This window comes from Lithobates pipiens, unplaced genomic scaffold (assembly GCF_037356315.1).
Source record: "Lithobates pipiens isolate NorthernLeopardFrog02 unplaced genomic scaffold, aLitPip1_a1.2 Scaffold_13, whole genome shotgun sequence".
In the NCBI taxonomy this organism is placed as follows: domain Eukaryota; kingdom Metazoa; phylum Chordata; class Amphibia; order Anura; family Ranidae; genus Lithobates; species Lithobates pipiens.
In genome coordinates this window covers 33,768,570-33,793,310 of record NW_027507718.1, presented here as the reverse complement: position 1 = coordinate 33,793,310, position 24,741 = coordinate 33,768,570, and the positions used below count along the sequence as shown (strand labels likewise).

The 24,741-nt window shown below is 47.2% G+C and overlaps 1 protein-coding gene across 1 annotated transcript in view; it reads left to right on the top strand.

The window, feature by feature from the left end:
* Nucleotides 1–24,741, top strand: part of PGM5 (phosphoglucomutase 5) — a 186,399-nt gene that overhangs the window by 148,767 nt on the left and 12,891 nt on the right. Inside the window, exon 10 of the mRNA XM_077474984.1 lies at nucleotides 5,166–5,300. Within this exon, the coding sequence (XP_077331110.1) occupies nucleotides 5,166–5,300 (135 nt within the window). The remainder of the gene's footprint in view (nucleotides 1–5,165; nucleotides 5,301–24,741) is intronic.

Below are 24,741 nucleotides of genomic sequence, written 5' to 3'. Positions count from 1 at the left end.
AAAAAGTAATGCTGGTGAGGTTTGTAGAAGGGATGCAAATAAGCATGTTTTAGTGAGGGCTCCCCTTCATTGCAAAGTTGTCTTATCTCCTGATTTAGTTGCTTTTGTGGTGCTGTTCTTCCTAAGAAATTAGGTTAGAAGCTTAGTGGTTACTATGCACAGCTGCACCAGATTCTGTGTGCACAGGTTTTAGTAAATCACCCCTAAGGTGTCCAAGGCCATGGCAAACAACTTATATTATATTTTGCAGGGAAGCTCTGTTGGCTTGCTGCACATATGAGGGTACTCAACATGGCAGTACACAGTAGCGGCTGGTGCTCAATATTTTCAATATTTTGGGGGGGCGGCATATACCACCGCAGCCAACCACCCCCCCTTATGGGAGATGGGTGGGAAGGAGGCGGTGATCAGAGGCCTTACCTTAAGGGGCTTGCCAAGATTCATCCGATTCCTCTGTACATTTACAGGCAGCACAAGATTGCTGAAGGAAGAGCCAGGGCTTCTCCTCCCAGCCGAACAGGAAGTAGGTCCTGAATTCTGAGACCTGATTGGCCGGGAATCCTAAGACTCCCTGGCGATTCGGGTCTCAGGACCTGCTTCCTGATTGCCTGGGAGGAGAATCAGAAAGACAATAGTGAATATTAATTTGCTATTATCACACAACTCTGTGGGCTCAGGGTGCAGTGCTCTGTGCCCCGAGCATCAGGCTCTAATCATGTGCTTAAAAAAAACAAAACATTGAAATTGTCTGGTGCTCTGCATGTAAATTTGGGGGTCGGGTGAGACTGAAATCCAGGAAACAGTGTAGATATTTGCCAGCATACCACGGATCTTCAAGTTAAAGGAGAAGTACAGCAAAAGCTCATTTGGTTGTACTTTTCCTGTGGATCACAGGAGTGCAGTTGATTCTGCACTCCAGTGACCCATTTTCAGCAGACATCAGACTGAAGTGTGCTGTTGGCTGACGTTACAATGCCATATGGTCAGGATCCGTTCACATGCCTGGACCAGCACCTGGCTCAGCCTCTCATCGATCCGCTGAGAGCTTGAACTGGCTTCTCCCACCCTTTCTACAGCCCAGTGAGGGGCAGAACAGACAGCGGTGACTGACAGTCACCAGCTCTCTGCTCAGGGAGCTCTGAGAACCAAGGGGACTGATGCAGCATTGACACTATGGGGAGCGACACTATGGGGTTGTTTACTAAAACTGGAGAGTGCAAAATCTGGTGCAGCTCTGCATAGAGACATACAGTATCAGCTTCATTGCAGGCCTGGTTCATACTGGTATGACATACGCTCTGACTTTGGGAGCACATGTCGCATGACATGTACAAATCAATGGTTCCCTATGAGAGCCGTCTTAACTAGTCCGAAACATGTCGGTCCAACTTTAGAAAAGGTTCCTGCACTAATTTGGTCCAACTTTGGTCCATTTTCAGCCTATTCAATATCACTGAATTTGGATCAAAGTCGGATCCTCGTCCTAACTATCCGAGTTGTGACATCTGACATGAAGATTACAGCAGCAGTAAATTAATGAAATTAATGTCACACTGGGATTGTTTTGATTGGTCAAAGGACAAGTCGGACTATGTCAAAGTCAGAGCAAAATCGTATCCTGTTCATTCAAGTCGGATGGAAGTAGGACCGACGTAGGACTGATGTCGCAGGGCAAAGTAGGGTGACAGTTGTACAACAGTCATGTCATACCAGTGTGAACTCAGCCTCATTGTCAAAGCTTAATTGAAAAAGCTGAAGTTAGAAGTTGATTGGCTATCATGCACAGCTGCACCAGATTCTGAGTGAACACAGTTTTACAGAATGCCCCCTATGTAGCAGTTGGAGATACAGTGGTACATAAGAGTAAGCCCTTGTACACACGGCCGGAGATTCCGACAACCAAATCCGTCGGATTTTGTCCGAAACTGTTGCATACACATGGTCGGACAAAGTTGTCAGAAAATTCAGACGTGATTACGTTATTTCGTTACGATGGGACTACGTTCACACTAGTAGCCAATAGCCTTGGTTTAGGAATTTGATCTGAGCATGCGTGGCACTTTGTCCGATCGGAATTCTCTACACATGATCGGAGTATGTCCGATCAGAGCATTTTGTCCAAAAATTTTACTAACAAGTTGGAAAACTTGGTCCGTCGGATACTCCGACAGAAACAGTCCGATGTAGACCACACACAGTCGGAATATCCGACAAAACGGTCCGATCGGACACATTCCGTCGGAATCTCCGACCGTGTGTACAAGGGCTAACACTAGCCCATTGTGGCAAAAACCTGCAGAGGGGGCAAAAATGCACAGTTTACAACATGCTTTAAGAATTTAAACTCTTTATTAACCTCTTGTCACCCACTGCAAGAAAACATGCAACCTCTCAGGGGGTGGGCTTTGGTGCTGAGTGGCTGCATATTTGTGTACCACATTGCAAACAAAGCTGTGCCGAAAGCGCACTCCCGACACAGTTACCAGCTATCGGAAAGCTCCTGATTGCTGCTTGCGATTGGAAACTTTCCAATCATGTGACCATCGTGACAGCCAATTACACCGGTCACATGATCATAGACCCCGCCTTCTGGCATTTGAAAACCCTTAAAGGACTGGGAGGCACCATCTACAGTTTGTGCAGCTCTTTTCAATATAAAGGGAGACAGTGTCGTTACAATACAATAAAATACAAAAGAGGGCCCTGCTCATAATAGCTTACAATCTAATAGAGCGGGCCAAGTGGCACAAAAGGTTATAACTGTAAGGGATGATCTGATGAAGAATTAAAGTGTTTGTAAACCCTCACAAACCACTTTGACCTACAGGTAAGCCTAGATTAGGGCTTACCTGTAGGTCCAAGAAATATCTCCTAAACCTACACGGTTTAGGAGATATTTGCCAAAACACAGGCACCGCTGTCTACGGCGCATGCGCCGTAGACAGCGGCGCGCTGCTGTCAACAGTGATATGCCGTGAGTGGCGGTTCCCTGCGCATGCGCGGGAGTGACGTCATCGCGGCTTAGTCGAATGACAGCGGCGGAGCAGCGAGACCCACCAAGAAGATGGACACTCCAGACTACAGGGGACAGCGGTAACTTTGCTGGCTCCTGTGTCAGGTAAGTGACACATAATGGACTACTATGCGATGCATAGTAGTCCTTTATGCTTTACCTTTGCAGGGAATCAAAGAGGAAGTAAACTCATCAGGGTTTACTTCCTCTTTAAAAGTTCAGAAGTTGGTTGCAGGCGTGATAGGCTTAACTGAAAAGATTTGTTTTCAGGGATCACCTAAAGATAGCCAGAGTAGGAGATAGCTAGGGCAGATTGAGGCAGAGAGTTCCAGAGGATGGGACAGGCTCTGGAGAAGTCCTGGAGATGAGCATCGAAGGAGGAGACAAGAAAGCTAGAGAGCAGGAGGTCTTTGGAGGAGCAATAGGGACGGTTTGGGTGATATTTTCAGACAAGATTAGTGTTGTATCTGGGGACAGAATTGTGGATGGTTTTGTATGTTGCTAGTATTTTGAATTTGATTAGTTGGGCAATTGGAAGCCAGTGTAGGGATTGGTGGAGAGGGGTGGTAGACATTGAGGGGTTGGTAAGGTAGATAAGTCTGGCAGTAGCATTCATGATAGATTGAAGGGGGATAGTCTGTGTGGAGGTAGTCTTCATTAGGAAAAAAACACGCAGTACAAACATCTCTGTAGTCCATGTATTTTTATCCGTGTTTTATTCCCTTGAAGATCCTGCAAGTACAGAAAAATACCTGTTGATTAGTCAGCATCTAATTTCCTGTTGTGGGTTAACAAAATCCAATTCTACCTCATGCAAAATAATTATTAATGGATTAGTAATGGATATATATTTGCATATAACATTTATCCCTGTATCTCACGATATTTTACTGGAGAAAATGTCTGTTTATACATTTTTCATTATATGTTTTTTTAAAACCTATGTTTTCCCAAGTCAGGGACTCCCAACTGTTGTGGAACCAAGATAGGGAAGCCCTGGAGCCTGCATATTTAAAAAGAAGAAACTCCCATACTTTCATTACCACATGCTCAATTTTGTGACACATTCTTGCTGCAAATTATATATCATTTTTATTATGTGGGGTGCCTTAACTCTACATACTCAGAATTAGTGTTTGCTTTCCTCTCCAGCAAGTGTGTCTGTGTTTGTCTATTACAAAATGAAGCATTGCCATCTAGTGCTTGTTAGTTTGAACTGCTAGTGCCAGAAATAAAATTCTCCTGTATAGCCATGGCAATAAACTAGTGCTTAAAGCATATCTAAACCCAAAAACAAAAATGTTATATCTTGGAGCATACCCGTTTATTGTTATGGTTACATGCGTTTTTTGTTTTCATTTTTTTCCCTTCATTTTCACCTGGTAATTTTACTAGTAAAGTCCCATACACACTATCAGATTTTCTGCTGATTGTTTCCTTCATGTAGTGCAAGGTCCTGCCTGATTGCATACAAGCTGAAACTCCAAAGGTTTGACCTCATATATGGTTTTGGTAAATTTGAAGGAAAAAAATCAGCAGAAAATCTGATAGTGTGTATGGGGCTTAACATGTTTCCTGTTATAGAGTGTCTCCTCTGTCTCTATTTACCAATCGACTTCTGTTCAACCACCCTGTCAGATAAAATATGCTCAATCAGCAGCTGCAGCCAATGGCTGCAGAGCTTATCTGTGTATTCTATCAGGAGGGGAGTCCCCCACTGTCAGAATACTCTGGCACAGTGGGCAGAATTCTCCCATTCACTTTGAATGTGTGGATGGGGGAAACTGCCATGCATGGCCAGCTTCATGGGCAGCGTGAATTTCCAACATGTTTCGGCCACTGGACGTTATTTGCTGAAATCTAGAAAATATATAACTTTTTATATAATATATATATATATATATATATATATATATATATATATATATATATATATATATATATATATATATATATATATATATATAGTATATATATATATATATATATATATATATATATATATAAAACTTATATATATATATAACTTTTTATTTATTCAAAGAAATAAACAATACCGTTACCAAGCACACTGTACTACTACTACAAAACCTCAAAGGTTAGCAAATGTCATTCTGGCTAATGTAATGTATACTGTGGTCTTGCTTTCTAGGGACTCAGAATTATATTTGCAAATGCATCAAGGATTATATTTCGACTCAGTGCCTCGGGCTCTGTGGGAACCACTCTGAGAATTTATGCTGAAAGCTATGAGAAAGATCCAAGCAGGCACAATAGGGAGCCACAGGTAAATAGCCATTGTTTTTACTTTTGTATCAGACTGTAACATATATTCTTTGTTAATTATGCAAAAATAGCTGAGTGGGCAAACTTAGTAGGTATGGTTTTAACCCTTCACTGCTGGAGCCATTTTTTCATCTTTTTGCAGACATGCTATAATGTACATTTCAGGCCTTATGATTACATAAAACCCCCAAACATTATATATATTTTTTAAAACAGAGACCCTGTAGAATAAAATGGTGGCAATATTTATTTTCAGTAAAAAAAATACGCTCAAATAATTTTAGCACCCACAGACACAATATAAATATATGGTTTGTAACATATAATAGATGAGGTTGTGTTGAGTAAATAGATACCAAATATGCCAAGCCTTATGTAGCATCAACCCCCGAAGGAACTGCTGGTTTAATTGGGCTTACCGTTACCTTCTTTTCCTCAATTCACGTTTAGGGGTGTCCCGTGGTAGATGGCCCAGTAACTTGAGAGACTGACGACAGAATCCACATAAAGGGATTTTATTTGCAAACGTAGACAATGAGCAGTCTCTTAAATTGGGATCAGAGGGTTAGGATGAAAGTTCAGGTACTCTTATTGTCAAAGTCAAAAATTAAAGGTCTAGCAGTCAACAAGATGCTTAACTTAGGAACAAGTCTCTGCAAAGGAGTTTGTTGTAGAAAATACAAGGATAAGTCTCTGCCACAGACGTTGTTGTAGAACACGTAGGAAACTAAACTTGTAGAACAGTCGTGTGATACCTGGATCTTTCAGCAAGCTTGGTGATATCCATGAGACCGGATTCACTTTGGTACTTCAGCCCTTCCAGGCTCTTGTTAAGAAACCAACCCGTACATGGTCTTCTTCTGAAGACTCCTCCCCTGGAATGCTATGAAGCCAATGGGTCTCTCCCAAACCGGAGACGGCACCCAAACACCTCAGAATCCTCCTTTAGTTTCCTTGCCTTGGGCTAGCCAGCCCCGTGACAAGTCGGGTGGATCCGCACCCCAGGCCATAGCCTTCTTGGGGACTGGTCAGGAGGACCAGGACCATGAAGTCAGCACATCCTTCTGGACCGGAACCCCGAACCACGTGACGTCCACATCTTAAGTACCCTCTCCCAGAAATCGCAGCAAGAGCGCACTCCCACTGGGCGGGCTCTGAGAGAGAGTAATCTTAAAGCACCCAACCAGACTGTAGTTCCATGCCTGCCAGAAGAGACAATGCCCCCTGTGGCCAGGCTGAACATCCCACAGTCCAGTCAGACTAATGCTGAGGTCCAAATTTAGACAATTTCACCCAAACCAAACTGCAGTTCAGGTGTAATCTTGAATTTGTAAAAACATAGCGTGTGCTCTTCAGGAGCCGGCGCTACACTTACAATTATGCATGCCTGGGAAATAGTGAATAACTTTGAAACCCAAAATGTATTTTACTGCTCATCGGTATATACAGTATCTCACAAAAGTGAGTACACCCCTCACATTTTTGTAAATATTTTATTCTAACTTTTCATGTGACAACACTGAAGAAATTACACTTTGCTACGTAAAGTAGTGAGTGTACAGCTTGTATAACAGTGTAAATCTGCTGTCCCCTCAAAATAACTCAACACACAGCCAATAATGTCTAAACTGCAGGGAACAAAAGCGAGTACACCCCTAAGTTAAAATGTCGAAATTGGGCCCAAAGTGTCAATATTTTGTGTGGCCACCATTATTTTCCAGAACTACCTTAACCCTCTTGGGCATGGAGTTGACCAGAGCTTCACAGGTTTCCACTGGAGTCCTCTTCCACTCCTCCATGACGACATCGCCGAGCTGGTGGATGTTAGAGACCTTGCACTCCTCCACCTTCCATTTGAGGATGCCCTACAGATGCTCAATAGGGTTTAGGTCTGGAGACATGCTTGTTCAGTCTATCACATTTACCCTCAGCTTCTTTAGCAAGGCAGTGGTCGTCTTGGAGGTGTGTTTGGGGTCATTATCATGTTGGAATACTGCCCTGTGCCCCAGTCTCCAGAGGGAGGGGATCCTGCTCAGTATGTCACAGTACATGTTGGCATTCAAGGTTTCCTCAATGAACTGTAGCTTCCCAGTGCCGGCAGCACTCATGCAGTCCCGGCAGCACTCATGCAGTCCCAGGCCATAACATTTCCATATGAATGCTTGACTGCAGGCAAGATAGACTTGTCTTTGTACTCCTCACCTGGTTGCCGCCACACACGCTTGACAGCATCTGAACCAAATGAGTTTATCTTGGTCTCATCAGAGCACAGGACATGGTTCTAGTAATCCATGTCCATAGTCTGCTTGTCTTCAGCAAACTGTTTGCGGGCTTTCTTGTGCATCATCTTTAGCCATGCAGATGACAAGCCATGCAGGCCAATTTGATGCAGTGTGCGGCGTATGGTCTGAGCACTGACAGACTGACCCTCTACCTCTTCAACCTCTACAGCAATGCTGGCAGTACTCATAGATCTATTTCCCAAAGACAACCTCTGGATATGATGCTGAGCATGTGCACTCAACTTCTTAGGTCGACCATGGCGAGGCCTGTTTTGAGTGGAACCTGTCCTGTTAAACCTCTGTACAGTCTTGGCCACTGTGCTGCAGCTCAATTTCAGGGTCTTCGCAATCTTCTTATAGCCTAGGCAATCTTTATGTAGAGCAACAATTCTTTTTTTCAGGTCCTCAGAGAGTTCTTTGCCATGTTCATCTTCCAGTGACCAATATGAGAGAGTGAGAGCGATAACACTAGTGATGGCCGAACGGTTCGCCCGGCGGTCGTTTCGCGGCGAATTTCGGCTGTTTGCGGTCCGCCCGATCGGCAGACTATTGCCGCCGTTCGCCCGGCGGACTTCCGTGTTTACTGTGTAAAAGAACTTTGACCTATGATGACACATCCATCATGGGGTACAGGACAGCCAATTGAGACATTACAGCACATGGACACTTGGACATTCCCCCTAACTAATAAATACACCCGATCCGGCGGCCATTTTACATTCTTTCTTCTGTCACTGTAGGGAGAGGTTGCAGTGTGGAGCAGGGAGAGATTGCAGTGACCCAAATCGCTAGCTATTTGGTACACAAAAGTTCTTTTCAGGACTGGTATAGGTGTTAGGTGTAGTTCAGGATATAGGTTTGAGGCAGTGCTGTGCTAGTGATTGTTGCAGCAGCCTGAGTGTCTTTTGTCAGTTTAGAGAAAGGGACAGGACGGTGTGTGCTGCAGGGACAGTCAGTTTAATCATTAGCTGTTACTATCAGGTCCACAAAAGTGCTATTCCAGTTATTGTTCCAGCAGCCTCTGTTTTGTCAGTTTATATAGGGACAGGCAGGAAGCTGTGTGTGAGGCAGTGAGGGTCAGTTTAATCAGTAGCTGTTACTATATTAGGTCCACAAAGGTTCTTTTTCAGTGGTATGGTAATAGGCTTGTACACGTATAATATTCTTTCTTCCAAATATAGAAAGAATATTATACTTGACTGCTGCCCTTCTGCTGCAGTCTGCTAATCAGTCAGAACCTACTTGTTCCACAAAGGTCCTTATAAGGACTGGTAACCTGGTGTAGGGTGCTACAGTACATAGGGTTGAGTGAGGTACAGTCTGCTATTCTGTAAGGACTGGTATAGGTCCACAATACATAGGGTTGAGGTGCACTACTGCTGACCGCTGCCCTATACTGCAGCAGTCCTTCATCAGTATAGGGACTGACGTACAGTCTGCTAATCAGTCACACACAACCTACTTGTTCCACAAAGGTCCTTATAAGGACTGGTAACCTGGTGTAGGGTGCTACAGTACATAGGGTTGAGTGAGGTACAGTCTGCTATTCTATAAGGACTGGTATAGGTCCATAATACATAGGGTTGAGGTGCACTACTGCTGACCGCTGCCCTATACTGCAGCAGTCCTTCATCAGTATAGGGACTGACGTACAGTCTGCTAATCAGTCACACACAACCTACTTGTTCCACAAAGGTCCTTGTAAGGACTGGTAACCTGGTGTAGGGTGCTACAGTACATAGGGCTGAGTGAGGTACAGTCTGCTATTCTGTAAGGACTGGTATAGGTCCACAATACATAGGGTTGAGGTGCACTACTGCTGACCGCTGCCCTATACTGCAGCAGTCCTTCATCAGTATAGGGACTGACGTACAGTCTGCTAATCAGTCACACACAACCTACTTGTTCCACAAAGGTCCTTATAAGGACTGGTAACCTGGTGTAGGGTGCTACAGTACATAGGGTTGAGTGAGGTACAGTCTGCTATTCTGTAAGGACTGGTATAGGTCCACAATACATAGGGTTGAGGTGCACTACTGCTGACCGCTGCCCTATACTGCAGCAGTCCTTCATCAGTATAGGGACTGACGTACAGTCTGCTAATCAGTCACACGCAGCCTACTTGTTCCACAAAGGTCCTTATAAGGACTGGTAAGGTATAGGGTACTACAGTACATAGGGTTGAGTGAGATACAGTCTGCTATTCCTTAAGGACTGGTATAGGTCCACAATACATAGGGTTGAGGTGCACTACTGCTGACCGCTGCCCTATACTGCAGCAGTCCTTCATCAGTATAGGGACTGAGAGTTTTGTCACAGGGTCATTTAAAAAATGACAGGCAGAGGAAGAGGCAGGCCCTTCCGCAGGGGTGGTAGGGGTAGGGCAGGAGCAACAGGCTTGAGCCAAAGTGGGAAGTTGCAGAAGGTGCGTTTTAAAGGACGCACCAGACTTGGTTGAGTGGCTCTCTCAGCCTTACTCTTCTGCACCCTCCTCATCCTCTCGATCTGCACCCTCTTCTTCACTCTCTGCTATGTGCACCCCCAAAGACACTACCACCAACAACACCACCACCACCACATACCTTCCGCTTGAGTCACAGGAATTATTTTCCGATCCATATCAAGACATTTCTGATGCGCAGCCACTCTTGGTAATGGATCAGGAAGAGGAGGTAGCAACAACCGCTACTCAGCAGTCTGACGACAGTACCCAGATCAGCCCAAAGAGGAGGTTGGTCCCCGGTGTTGCTGCATACTCCGAGATCTCTACTTATAGCGGTGGGGAAGGTGACGTCGATGATGACGTGTCTAGTGATGTCACATGGGTGCCCACAAGAGAGGAAGAGGAGGGGAGTTCAGAGGGAGATATGGACCAGCAGATAGGGAGGAGAAGCAGGAATAACTTACATTGCACAGGAGGGACAAAGCAGACTGCAAATGTATCAGGAGCGAGTCATCGACCATGTACGGTCACATCTGGCGTTCCCAGGACACCGGCACATGGCTCCGCAGTGTGGGCTTTTTTTAACGTGTCTGCTGCTGACAATAGCGTTGCCATCTGCAATCTTTGCAGTCAACGCATTAGTCGCGGTAAGCCCAACACTCCCCTAGGGACGACCGCCTTAAGAAGGCACATGAGCAGCCATCACCGAGCCCAGTGGGAGCAACGGAACACACAAAGACACACTCCAGGCTCTCACCGTCCAGCCTCGTCTTCTACTTCTCCTTCTCCTCTCTCCTCACAATTGTCCTCCACTCCACCTTCCATTACGCCAAGCTCACGTTTTTCTGCAAAAAGGCAGGCTTCCGTGGGCCTAATGTTCGAGCGTAAAAAAATGATGACGCCGAATAACCCTCTTGCCCAACGGTTGACGGCTGGCTTGTCAGAACTGATAGCCCTCCAACTACTGCCATATAAACTGGTGGACTCAGAGGCCTTTCGAAAATTTGTGGCCATTGGAACACTACAATGGAAGGTCCCAGGAAGGAAGTATTTCTCACAGAAGGGCATCCCAGAGCTATATGGCCATGTTCAGTGGCAAGTGAATGTATCTCTGGCACACAGTGTCGGTGCCAAGATACATCTGACCACAGACACGTGGTCTAGCAAACACGGGCAGGGAAGGTATATCACTTTTACTGCCCACTTCTGACGGCCGTCAAGCATGTAACCCATGGCACCCGTGTAGATTTGGTTTTACCGCCACAGATTGCATGCAGGCCTGGCTCTTCTTCTCCTCCTCCTCCTACTCCATCCTCCTCCCTCTCCTCCTCGGCTGACTCCTCCTTTTCCGCTGCTAGCGTCTCTTCTGCTGCGCCGCCCAAGCTCCCCAGAACCTATTCGACATGCCAGGTGAGACGTTGCCATGCAGTTCTGCGTCTGTTGTGCCTGGAAGCCAAGAGCCACACTGGCCCGGCACTCCTTTCAGCTTTGCGTTCACAGGCAGATCAGTGGCTAACACCGCTCAATTTGACACTTGGTAAAGTGGTGTGTGACAACGGTGCCAATCTGCTTAGCGCATTGAAACAGGGCAAAATTACGCACGTGCCATGCATGGCACACGTCTTAAACTTGGTCGTGCAGCGATTCCTTGCCAAATACCCTGGGGTCCAGGACATCTTGCGGCAGGCAAGGAAAATCTCGGCCCATTTCAGAAGATCTTACACGGCCATGGCTCGCCTTGCTGACATTCAGCGGCGACACAATCTGCCGGTCAGACGTCTTATTTGCGATTGCCCGACGCAATGGAACTCAACCTTCTATATGCATGATAGGCTGCTCCAGCAGAAATGTGCAGTTAACGTCTACCTGTATGAACTCTGCGGCAGAACAGGTTCTGGGGAGCTGGTTTTTTTTTCAATCGCGCCAGTGGCTGCTTATGCGCGACGCATGCAGACTTCTGCGGCCATTTGAGGAGATCACCAAACTGGTCAGTCGCAGCCATGGCGCCATCAGGGACATGGTACCTTATGCCTTCTTTATGGAGCGTGCATTGCGGCGTGTCATTGATCAAGCTGTGGAGGAGCAGGAGCGGGAAGATGAGGAAGTCGCAATGCTGGATGAATTCCCAGGGGGGGCTACTCTATCTGAGACAAGTCAACAACAGGAGTCTGAAGAGGAGTCAGAGGAGGATGGTGCCGGGGCGGATGAGGAGGAGCAAGAAGAGCATGCTTTAAACCTTTCTGGGACCCCTGTTGTTGTGCGTGGATGGGGAGAGGAGAATGAAGAGGATGACATTATCCTGGATGATGAGCAGGAGCCAGGCCACCACACCGCTTCCACTTTAGTGCAAATGGGGGCCTTCATGCTCCAGTGTTTTAATAGGGACCCCCGTATAAAAAGCATTAGGGTCAAGGACCAGTACTGGGTGGCAACGTACTTAGACCCCCGGTACAAACACAAAATGGCGGAAATGCTACCGCCGTCACAGAGGGCTGTCAGAATGCAGCACTTCCAGGCCTTGCTTCGAGAAATGCTGCATTCTGCTTTTGCGTGCGCTGGCAGAGGAGCAATTCCCACTCCCAGAGAAGGAGTTGCGGGTACCAATCCAACAGCGCCTGCAAGAAGAGGCCGGTTTGAAGATGTGTTGGTGACTTCGGATATGAGGTCATTCTTTCAGCCGACCCATCGACAGTTGTCATCTGGATCCAGCATCAGGGAACGCCTAGACCATCAGGTGTCCGACTACATCGGGTTAACGGCCGATGTGGACGCTCTGAGGAATGATGAACCCCTGAACTACTGGGTGGGCAGGCTTGACCTCTGGCCAGAGCTTGCCCAATTTGCAATCGAACTGTTGGCTTGCCCCTCGTCCAGTGTCCTGTCCAAAAGGACGTTCAGCGCAGCAGGGGGGATCGTGACCGATAAGCATACTCGCCTAGCTCACGACAGTTTAACTACCTTCCATTTCTAAAAATGAATGAGGCATGGATCTCGGAGGAATTCAACACATGTGACCAGTAGACCATGTATATGTCTATAAACAATTTTTTAAATCGAGCACACAGACCTTCTTTCTTCATTTGGCTCACTTCCTTGTCCAAAAAAAGCACACCGTACTATATGCCCGTACCCTCCTGTTTGAAGAGGTTGAGCCGTGTCATATTTCTACTGGGGCTGCTTATTATGAGGGGCTCCCACCATCCCTGTGCTGTGCTGACTTCCTCCTGGGGCTGCTTATTATGAGGGGCTCCCACCATCCCCGTGCTGTGCTGACTTCCTCCTGGGGCTGTACCTCTGCTGTGCATATTATGAGGGGCTCCCACCATCCCTGTGCTATGCTTATTATGAGGGGCTCCCACCATCCCTGTGCTGTGCTGACTTCCTCCTGGGGCTGCTTATTATGAGGGGCTCCCACCATCCCTGTGCTGTGCTGACTTCCTCCTGGGGCTGCTTATTATGAGGGGCTCCCACCATTCCTGTGGTATGCTGAGATCCTCCTGGGGCTGCTTATTATGAGGGGCTCCCACCATCCCTGTGCTATGCTGACATCCTCCTGGGGCTGCTTATTTTGAGGGGCTCCCACCATCCCTGTGCTGTGCTGACTTCCTCCTGGGGCTGTAGCTCTGCTGTGCATATTATGAGGGGCTCCCACCATACCTGTGCTATGCTCATTATGAGGGGCTCCCACCACCCCTGTGCTATGCTCATTATGAGGGGCTCCCACCATCCCTGTGCTATGCTCCTTATGAGGGGCTCCCACCATCCCTGTGCTATGCTGACTTCCTCCTGGGGCTGCTTACGGTGCAGGTTTCAGTGCTGTATATCACGGTGCTGATGTCAGTACTCTCTATCACGGTGCTGCTGTCAGTGCTGTATATCACGGTGCTGGTGTTAGTGCTTTATGTCACGCTGCTGATGTCAGTGCTCTCTATCACGGTGCTGGTGTCAGATGACTCTATCACGGTGCAGGTGTCATTGCTGTATGTCACGCTGGTGATGTCAGTGCTCTCTATCACTGTGCTGCTGTCAGTGCTGTATATCACGGTGCTGGTGTTAGTGCTTTATGTCACGCTGCTGATGTCAGTGCTCTCTATCACGGTGCTGTTGTCAGATCACTCTATCACGGTGCAGGTGTCATTGCTGTATGTCACGCTGCTGATGTCAGTGCTCTCTATCACGGTGCTGCTGTCAGTGCTGTATATCACGGTGCTGGTGTTAGTGCTTTATGTCACGCTGCTGATGTCAGTGCTCTCTATCACGGTGCTGGTGTTAGATGACTCTATCACGGTGCAGGTGTCATTGCTGTATGTCACGCTGCTGATGTCAGTACTCTCTATCACGGTGCTGCTGTCAGTGCTGTATATCACAGTGCTGGTGTTAGTGCTTTATGTCACACTGCTGATGTCAGTGCTCTCTATCACAGTGCTGTTGTCAGATCACTCTATCACGGTGCAGGTGTCATTGCTGTATGTCACGCTGCTGATGTCAGTGCTCTCTATCACAGTGCTGGTGTCAGATGACTCTATCACGGTGCAGGTGTCATTGCTGTATGTCACGCTGCTGGTGAACATCTCCTGCACCCTCTTCTTTGCCTACCCTGACCTTTCCTCTCCTCCATTGCCTTCATGCGCTCCACAGTCCTGAATTGTCACAACAATTTCCCATGTAAAAAAAGAATGCTTGTAGTTGTCGATCCCAGATTCACCTCATACATGTGTTATGTCATTGGCCATGTGGTGGGACTATGTTTGCACAGCTATTAATTATTTTGTGGCTGCAAATTTGACCTGTAGGTTTGCAAAGTTCGCCTCCCATTGAAGTCAATGGGGCCCACCGCAAACATTCCGGTTTGCGAACTATCGGCCGTGTTCGCGGTCCGCATTCGCGAAACGTCCCGACGGAAGTTCGTCCATCACTAGATAACACCAAATTTAACACACTTGCTTCCCATTCACACCTGAGACCTTGCAACACTAACGAGTCACATGACAGCGGGGAGGGAAAATGGCTAATTGGGCCCAATTTGGACATTTTCCCTTTTCACTTAGGGGTATACTCACTTTTGTTGCCAGAGGTTTAGACATTAATGGTTGTGTTGCGTTATTGTAAGGGGACAGCAAATTTACATTGTTATACAAGCTGTACACTCACTACTTTACATTGTAGCAAAGTGTCATTTCTTCAGTGTTGTCACAAGAAAAAGATATAATAAAAAAATACAAAAATGTGAAGAGTGTACTCACTTATGTAAGATACTGTAGTTAACATTGAACTCTGGCCCTAGAACTATTACTTTCACTCTGGTGTGTTCAATGCTACCTAATATCTGTGGGGCCATCATTTATGTACGAGTGAAAACCTGACACAAGCGTTTGTATGTTCATGTACATAGGGGCAGATAGATTAACAAGATTTTAAAAATTAATTTTATTAAATTTTTTATTTTTTTTGTACTTTATACCATGTAATAGCAGATAGCAGGCGACAGGTTCCTTTTAATGAGACATCAGGGGTGCTATTAGATTCCTAATGTCACCTCTGCACTCTGTTAAAGTTTATCAAGCACAGACTAGCCAGAGAAGACAGGAATTCCTGGTTCTCTGAACCCAGAAGTACTCAAAATTCAGCGTGCTAGGTGCAACACAAATTTCACGACTCTCAAGTTACTCCCAGCTCTCAAAGGCTTAATTCACACTGACCATGGAGGAATGGTAAAAACAGGCAGTTGATTTGTGTTTTTTCGTCCATCTCCAAACTTACTTGATGGGCAGAGGGGTAAGTACACATTGCCGTGGCCACAATGCTTAATTTTTTTATGTGCCAATTTAACCCAGTGTGTAGAGTTTGATGGGTGGCACTGCCTGTCAAACAACTGCATGCCAAACACAGTTATGGTGTCTGTGGCAAGTTATTTTGATATAAAATCACCCTTAGAATGGCATAAATCCCCCTGGGGATCAAAAAAACAGACAAGCAGGAGGCAACAGTATTTGCCTTCTGAATGCCTGTAAACTGTGTCGCATTTCAGGGTGTAATAAAGTCTGCCACCCCTGTGAAAGAAGCCAAAGAGTATTTTCTCCTTTGCATTTCCTCATTACATATATCCACCACCAGCAGCAACAATATATGTACTCAGTACAGTGTAATTGATCTAAAACTCATAAGAGGCTCATAGCAGAAAAGAGAAAGATCAACTATGTGTGTAAACTGTTATGGCAAACTTCATCAGGAACAGAATGGAATATCTCAGTTTTTTTTAAACCAGACCAGCATAATAGAACAGCTGACACCTTAATCATTCATCATTAGTCCTATTGCAACAATCCCTTGCAGCACTGTGATTAGGGATGAGCCGAACACCCCCCGGTTCGGTTCGCACCAGAACTTTCGAACGGACCCCAAATTCGAACGAACTTTAGAACCCCATTGAAGTCTATGGGACTCGAACGTTCGAAATTAAAAGTGCTAATTATAACGGCTAATATGCAAGATACTGTCCTAAAAAGGGTTTGGGGACCTGGCTCCTGCCCCAGGGGACATGGGTCAATGCCTAAAATGTTTTTAAAAATGGCCGTTTTGGCGGGAGCACTGATTTTAATGACGATTAAAGTGAAAAAAAAAAGTGAAATATTCCTTTAAATATGGTGCCTGGGAGGTGTCTGTAGTATGCCTGTGAAGTGCCACGTGTTTCCCGTGTTTAGAACAGTCCCTGCACAAAATTACATTAAACGGAAATAACACCACTTAAAACTGCTTGCGGTTTTACTGTTATATCTGGTTCCTGCAATATGGTTGAAAATCATTGAGAAAAATGGCATGGGTAGCCCTCCCTGCCCATTACCAGCCTATTTGGGTCTTGTACGCATATTAAGGGGAACCCTGTACCCATATTAAAAAAAGGAAATGCGTGTGGCCCCCAGGCCCTATATACTCAGAACAGCAGTATACAGGGACTGTGTAGGTTTGTTGTGTTAAGTTGAATCTGTTTGTAATTTTCAACTGGTACATTTTTAAAGTGTAGCTCCAGTCAAAAAAACTATTTTTAAGCTTTTTGGAAAACATAGGGAAGGGTTATCACCCCTGTATAATTTGTTTTGTCGTCCATCTTTTTTCATCTCACTTGCTGTTGTCTCCTTCCCTTTGCAAGTAGGAGATGTTTGTAAGTTGGATGTTTGAAAGTAGGGGCCTGCCCTATATGCTCTGCAGAAATGGCGGAACAAGGTGTTGGTTTTGCCACAACATTGTAAGCCCTCAAAGTGACTCTTAGTGGGCGCTGGAGCGCCCTGCTGTGAACGATTATATCAAGAATTGTAATTACATGCCATTGTTGAACAGTGGTAGAAAAATTGACCTTTGGTGGTTGTGGTGCTGGTGCCACAACACTATAAGTCCTCACCGTTACTCTGGGTGGGCACAGGAAGGGGCCCTCCTGTGAAATATTATATCAAGAATTGTAATTACATGTCCCTGTTAAACAGGGGCAGAAAAATGTGGCCTCAGGCACTGCTGCTGGTGCCACCACACTGCAACCTCTCCCATATACTCTAGTTTTATTGCAGGAATTAGCCCTGCTGCAAAGCATTGCATCAAAAATTGTACTTAAACGCCCCTGTTAAACAGGGGCAGAAAAATTGGGCCTTAGGCACTGGTGCTGGTGCCACCACACTGCAACCTCTGCCATATACTCTAGTTTTATTGCAGGAATTAGCCCTGCTGCAAAGCATTGCATCAAAAATTGTACTTAAACGCCCCTGTTAAACAGGGGCAGAAAAATTGGACCTTAGGCACTGGTGCTGGTGCCACCACACTGCAACCTCTGCCATATACTCTAGTTTTATTGCAGGAATTAGCCCTGCTGCAAAGCATTGCATCAAAAATTGTAATTAAACGCCCCTGTTAAACAGGGGCATAAAAATTGGGCCTTAGGCACTGGTGTTGGGGCCACCACACTGCAACCTCTTCCATATACTCTAGTTTTATTGCAGGAATTAGCCCTGCTGCAAAGCATTGCATCAAAAATTGTACTTAAACACCCCTGTTAAACAGGGGCAGAAAAATTGGGCCTTAGGCACTGGTGCTGGTGCCACCACACTGCAACCTCTTCCATATACTCTAGTTTTATTGCAGCAATTAGCCCTGCTGCAAAGCATTGCATCAAAAATTGTAATTAAACGCCCCTGTTAAACAGGGGCAGAAAAATTGGGCCTTAGGCACTGGTGCTGGTGCCACCACACTGCAACCTCTCCCATATACTCTTGTTTGATTGCGGGAATTAGCCCTGCTGCAAAGCATTGCATCAAAAATTGTACTTAAACGCCCCTGTTAAACAGGGGCAGAAAAATTGTGCTGATGGCATCAACCAGAACCAGAAATGTTCTTCCAACATATCAGCGGAGGAGGAAGAGGATAGACAATCAACATAACAGGACAGTCACTCAGCATCAGCATAGGCAGTCTTGAAGGGATGTGATATTTAAAAAAAAAATATTCTGTTACATCAGCTTCAGGTGCTTGGTAGCTGTGGGTGATCCAAGACTGATTCATCTTGATGAAGGTCAGTCGATCAACTGATTCGGTGGACAGGCGCACCCTGTGATCGGTAACAAAGCCACCAGCAGCACTGAATGTGCGTTCCGAAAGAACGCTGGATGCAGGACATGCCAGTAGCTCAATTGCATACTGTGCAAGCTCTGGCCAGTGATCCATCCTCAAGACCCAGTAAGCCAGAGGATTTTCGGTGGGAAAGGTGTCCAAGTCTGACCTTGCCCCTAGGTATTCCTGCACCATGTAAATCAGACGCTGGCGATGGGTGCTGGAACCGATCATACCTTGTGGCTGCGGACTAAAAAATTGTCTGAAAGCATCAGTCAGACGACCACCTTCTCCACCGCTCCTTCTGACCGATGCCTCAGCAACACGTTGTCCAGGACCAGGAGTTTGTAACCTCCCAGTCTCTGGGAACGCGTTGCACAGACCTTTCTGCAAGGCCTCCCGGAGATGTCTCATCCTCTGCTCCCTCTGCGATGGCAAGATAAGGTCGGCAACCTTACCCTTGTACCGTGGATCAAGGAGAGTGGCCAGCCAGTAATGGTCCCTCTCCTTGATCCGAAGAATACGAGGATCCTTCCGCAGGCTTTGCAGGATCAGGGAGGCCATGCAGCGTAGGTTAGCTGAGGCATTCGGTCCGGAGTCCTCTGGGTCACTAAGGACAACATGATCCGCAGCTACCTCCTCCCAGCCACGTACAAGTCCACGTGTTTCTTGGGACTGTAAATCATCCCTACAAGACTGCTGCTGCTGATGCTGAGTGCCAGCCTGCACCTCCATGCTGACACAATCATCCTCCTCCTCCTCTTCCTCCTTCTCATCCTCTTCCTGTGTGATGGGTGGCACAGCAGGAACACTGTCTGGATAAAGGGGGCCTTGAGAGGCAAGGAAGTCCTCCTCTTCCTGCCTCTGTTCTGCCTCAAGTGCCCTGTCCATTATTCCACGCAGCGTATGCTCCAAGAGGTGGACAAGAGGTACAGTGTCACTGATGCATGCACTGTCACTGCTCACCATCCTTGTGGCCTCCTCAAACGGTGACAGGACAGTGCATGCATCCCTGATCATGCCCCACTGGCGTGGTGAGAAAAAACCGAGCTCCCCTGACCCTGTCCTGGTGCCGTAGTCGCACAGGTACTCATTGATGGCCCTCTGCTGTGTGTGCAGCCGCTGCAGCATGGCCAACGTTGAGTTCCATCTGGTGGGCATGTCACATATAAGGCGGTTCTTGGGCAGGTTCAACTCCTTTTGGAGCTCAGCCAGCCGAGCACAGGCATTAAATGATCGGCGGAAATGCACACAGACTTTCCTGGCCTGCTTCAGGACATCCTGTAAGCCGGGGTACCTGCCCAAGAACCGCTGCACCACCAGGTTAAGGACGTGAGCTACACAGGGCACATGGTTCAGTTGTCCCTGTCGGAGGGCGGAGAGGAGGTTGGTGCCATTGTCACAAACCACCATTCCTGGCTTAAGCTGGCGTGGCGTCAACCACCTCTTGGCCTGCCCCTGCAGAGCTGACAAAACATCCGCCCCAGTGTGGCTCCTGTCCCCCAAACAAACCAGCGCAAGCACGGCATGGCATCGTTTTGCCTGCGTACTTGCGTAGCCCCTGGAACGCCTACGAAGCACCGCTGGTTCTGAGGACAGAGCACTGGAAGAGGCCATGGAGGAAGAAGAAGAGGAGGGGGTGGAGGAGAGAGGTGTGTCACAACCAATAGTAGCATTTTGGAGGCGTGGTGGCGGAACAACCTCCAACACTACTGCACCTTGCCCTGCATCCTTCCCAGCTGCCAGAAGAGTGACCCAATGGGCCGTGAAAGACAGGTAACGTCCCTGTCCATGCCTGCTGGACCTTGAGTCAGCGGTAATATGCACCTTACCGCTGACCGCCCTGTCCAGCGAGGCAAGGACATTGCCTTCCACATGCAGGTAGAGAGCCGGAATCGCCTTCCGTGAGAAAAAGTGGCGTTTGGGGACCTGCCACTGAGGAACCGCACATTGTACAAACTCACGGAAGGGGGCCGAGTCTACCAACTGAAAAGGCAGCAGTTGAAGTGCTAGCAATTTAGCCAAGCTAGCATTCAACCGCTGGGCATGTGGATGGCTGGGAGTGAACTTCTTTCGCCGGTCCAGCAGCTGGGGCAGGGACATTTGCCTGCTATAATCGGACGTGGGTGTACCGCTAGCAGAGTTCCCCTATTATTAAGCACTTGGCTGTGACACACCTAATTCTACACCTTCATTCCTCTCAGAGCAGGTTTCAGAGAGGACTGAAGGTCTAGTGGGGTTGGAGATGCCAGCTGATGAGGAGCAAGGAGAGGTCCGCTTTGTTCTTTGGTGTGGGTCTTTGAGGTATGCTTGCCAACGAGCTGCATGGCAGGTCAACATATGTCTGGTCAAGCATGTGGTGATCAAGCGGCTGATGTTTTGGCCACGCGAGATACGCTTGAGACATATGTTGCAAATAGCAGCGGTGCGATCTGATGCACTCGTCTCAAAAAAGGCCCACACCAAAAACTTTTAGAATAACACGCAGAGGCAGCGCCCTGCACAGGCGGAGCTCTGCGGTGTAATTCAGTCGGTGTGCTGCCCCTAAGCTGGCCCCCGGAGGGCATCCTGCCTCGTTGGACATGTGCCTCCTCCTCCTCCTCCTCCTCCTCTCTCCTTCCAGGCACCCACGTGGAGTCAGTGCCCTCATCATCCCCTCCCTCTTTATCGCTGTAGCAAACCTGGCAGTATGCTGCAGCTTGTGGAACATGACTGCCAGATTGCTGTCCTTCTTGAGCATCCCCTCTCTCTGCGCTCACGCTACTGCCTTCCTCTAGCTGAGTGTCATCATCAGAGCCCACAAAACACTGGGCATCCTCCTGGAGCATGTACCCAACACTGTGCTCAAAGAGTTCAGGAGACTCCTCAGGAGGACGTGGTGGGTCTAGGGAAGGAGTCACTGATGATGACATTGAGAGGAGGGAAGACGATGCGTTGGCAGCTGCTTTGCTAGTACCCTGAGACTGGGTGAGAGAGGATGAGGAGGATGAAGAGGGCTTGGTCATCCACTCTACCAAGTTGTTGGCATGTTGCGGCTCAACATGTCCAGCTGCCGAAAAGAAGGACAAGCGTGTCCCATGGCCACGTGCTGATGACAATGCACCGTGTCCACGACCAGCACTGTTGTCTCTAGACACAGAGCCTGCTTGCCCTCTTTTATCGGCTCGCGCCTGTCTGCCTCTCCTTGCTGGCCTTCCAGACATGGTAATGGCCTGAAGGGAGTTGGGTAAAAAAGCAGTTGGGTAGTGTATATTGTGCTAGAGGGACACAACATCCACTAACTCCTGCAGATGCCTTTATTATAGAACACCAGAGATAAAGGGGTATATACAGATGTATACTGTGCTGTGCTGGAGGCACACACAACTTCCAATAACTCCTGCAGATGGCAAGTGGGCTCAAATAGAGAAGAGCTATGTAGGTGGATATAGCGGTATGTACTGGGTACAGAGCACGCAGACAGCACGCACTAGCTCCTAACACTACTGACTGCAAGCTCTATTATAAAAGATAGATCACTAGCTATATAGGTGAGGTGAATATAGCGGTGTATACTGCGGTCAGGGCACGCAGACAACAACTACTACACAACAGCAAGATCGAAAATCGTCCGAAAACGATCGGTGTGTACTGTGTTGAAGGTACACAGAATACCCACTAACTCCTGCAGATGCCTTTATTATAGAACACCAGAGATAAAGGGGTATATACAGATGTATACTGTGCTGTGCTGGAGGCACACACAACTTCCAATAACTCCTGCAGATGGCAAGTGGGCTCTAATAGAGAACAGCTATGTAGGTGGATATAGCGGTATGTACTGGGTACAGAGCACGCAGACAGCACGCACTAGCTCCTAACACTACTGACTGCAAGCTCTATTATAAAAGATAGATCACTAGCTATATAGGTGAGGTGAATATAGCGGTGTATACTGCGGTCAGGGCACGCAGACAACAACCACTACACAACAGCAAGATCGAAAATCGGCCGATAACAATCGGTGTGTACTGTGTTGAAGCTACACAGAACACCCATTAACTGCTTCAGACGCCAACACACTACACAAGGCCGCCGCGCTGGCGGCCTTATATAGTGTGGGGCGTGTACTACACAGCCTGAGCTATGATTGGCCACAGGCATCCTGCCTGTGGCCAATCATGGCTCTCCTCGCTGCTGGCGCTGCGATTGGCCAAGCATGCGGGGTCACAGTGCATGGTTGGCCAATCATGAGCCAGCAATGCATTGCGCCATCGCAGTGCATTGTGGGCCGTGAGCGCCACACGAATTTGGCGCGAACGGACCAAAAAGTTCGGACTTCGCCGAACGGACGAACAGCCGATGTTCGAGTCGAACGTATGTTCGACTCGAACACGAAGCTCATCCCTAACTGTGATACAGGGTAAGATCGGAGGAGTTTAGAGCCCTGAGACAGTACATAGCTGATCTACTTGCACTTTATGATTATTATTATTTTAGATCCACTGTGCTCTGGTGAGTGCATGTAATGGGTGAGATTCCCCGAGTACTGAAAAATGTCTTTTGAACTCTCCCTTAACCAGTTCCCTCCTGGTCTATAGACAAATGATGGCCGGGCTGGACATTCACCATATAGGGTGGACGTCATAGGACGTCCACCCAGAACACACCTCGTATGCACCCCACGTCATGATCTGTCACCCACTGTGTCCGGTGAACTAGTCACTGCCCATACTGTGTGATTGCTGTGACCAATCACAGCAGATCACATGACAATTGTACACAATAGATGGCTTTCATTCATGCCATTTATTGTGTATGATTGTGTTTACCTCTGTGATAAGTCACAGTGATCACATGGTAAATGCAGGGCCAATCACAGCCCCTCTGTGATTAGCTGTGTCCAATCACTGCAAACCACAATACTATACACTGAAGGAATTGATTTCATTCAGTAAAAATGGTTGCTTACAACATAAAAGAGTAGTGCAATATTACTATGGTAACACTATATTGCTTTGGTCACAGTGTGTTAAAAAAAAACTGTAAATAAAAGAAAAAAAACTGTAATAAAAAAGAAAGTAAAAAAAAAAAAATATTGAGTGATCAGTGTCCCTGATCACCGCCACACCAGTTATATGATGAAGCTGTCATTGGTAGCTGGTGAAGTGTTAAGATGGTGGGGCGCTAGACCCTGCCCTTCCTTTTTGACCCATCCTACTTCTCATAAGACCCCTTAATATGGGATAAACTGAGAGACCCCTTATTATGGGTTATACTGAGAGACCACCTATAATATAATAGGGGGATCTCTCAGTATAACCCATAATGGGGGGTCTCTCAGTATATATCCCATATAGGGGGTCTCTCACTCCCTGTATATTGCATATTAAGGGGTCTATCAGTGCTAGTATGTCCCATAATAGGGGAAAGGGGCCTTATTATGGGATAGACTGTGAGAGACACCCTAAGGCATATAATGAGAGACCCCTATTATGGGGTATACAGAGAACCCCTATAATAAAAAGAGGGTCTCTTATTATATCTATAATAGGGGAACTCAGTATACATCCTATAATAGGGGGTTTCTCACTTTCCATATATCCCATATTAAGGTGTCTCTCGGAACCAGGCCAGGCCACTGATCTCACTGCTGTCCAGGCCAGCAGCAGTCTGTGATTACCCTGAGTCGTACTCCCTGCCTCTCCCCACTGTGTCCGTCACTGCCACCATACACCAGTCTTGACATCACAAGGCGCTCCATCTGCAAGCACCGTGCTTTAACCCTGCCAGCGCCAGCTGTGCTGTGCCGGGATCTCCTCCTCCGGTAGCAGGAGGGTCATGCCCAGGCCGGGGTCATGTAGGGTAGTGCTGAGGGGATCACTAGGAAGAAGAATGATGTGACTTTGTAGCTGAGCCCCCATTCACACCTATATATGGCTGGGCTCCAGGACAAAGAGGAAGAAGAAAAATAACTCTAGCTGGCCCCTACCTTTTAAATCGCAACTCAGACACCACCCACACCAACACCCAACGTCTGCCTGTCTAGCACTCTGACAAATGAAAACCCATAAGAGGATTGCCCATCCTCCAGGAAGCATGCTATAGTCTCCACTAGGGGCACCATTAGTCTATGAAACACTGTT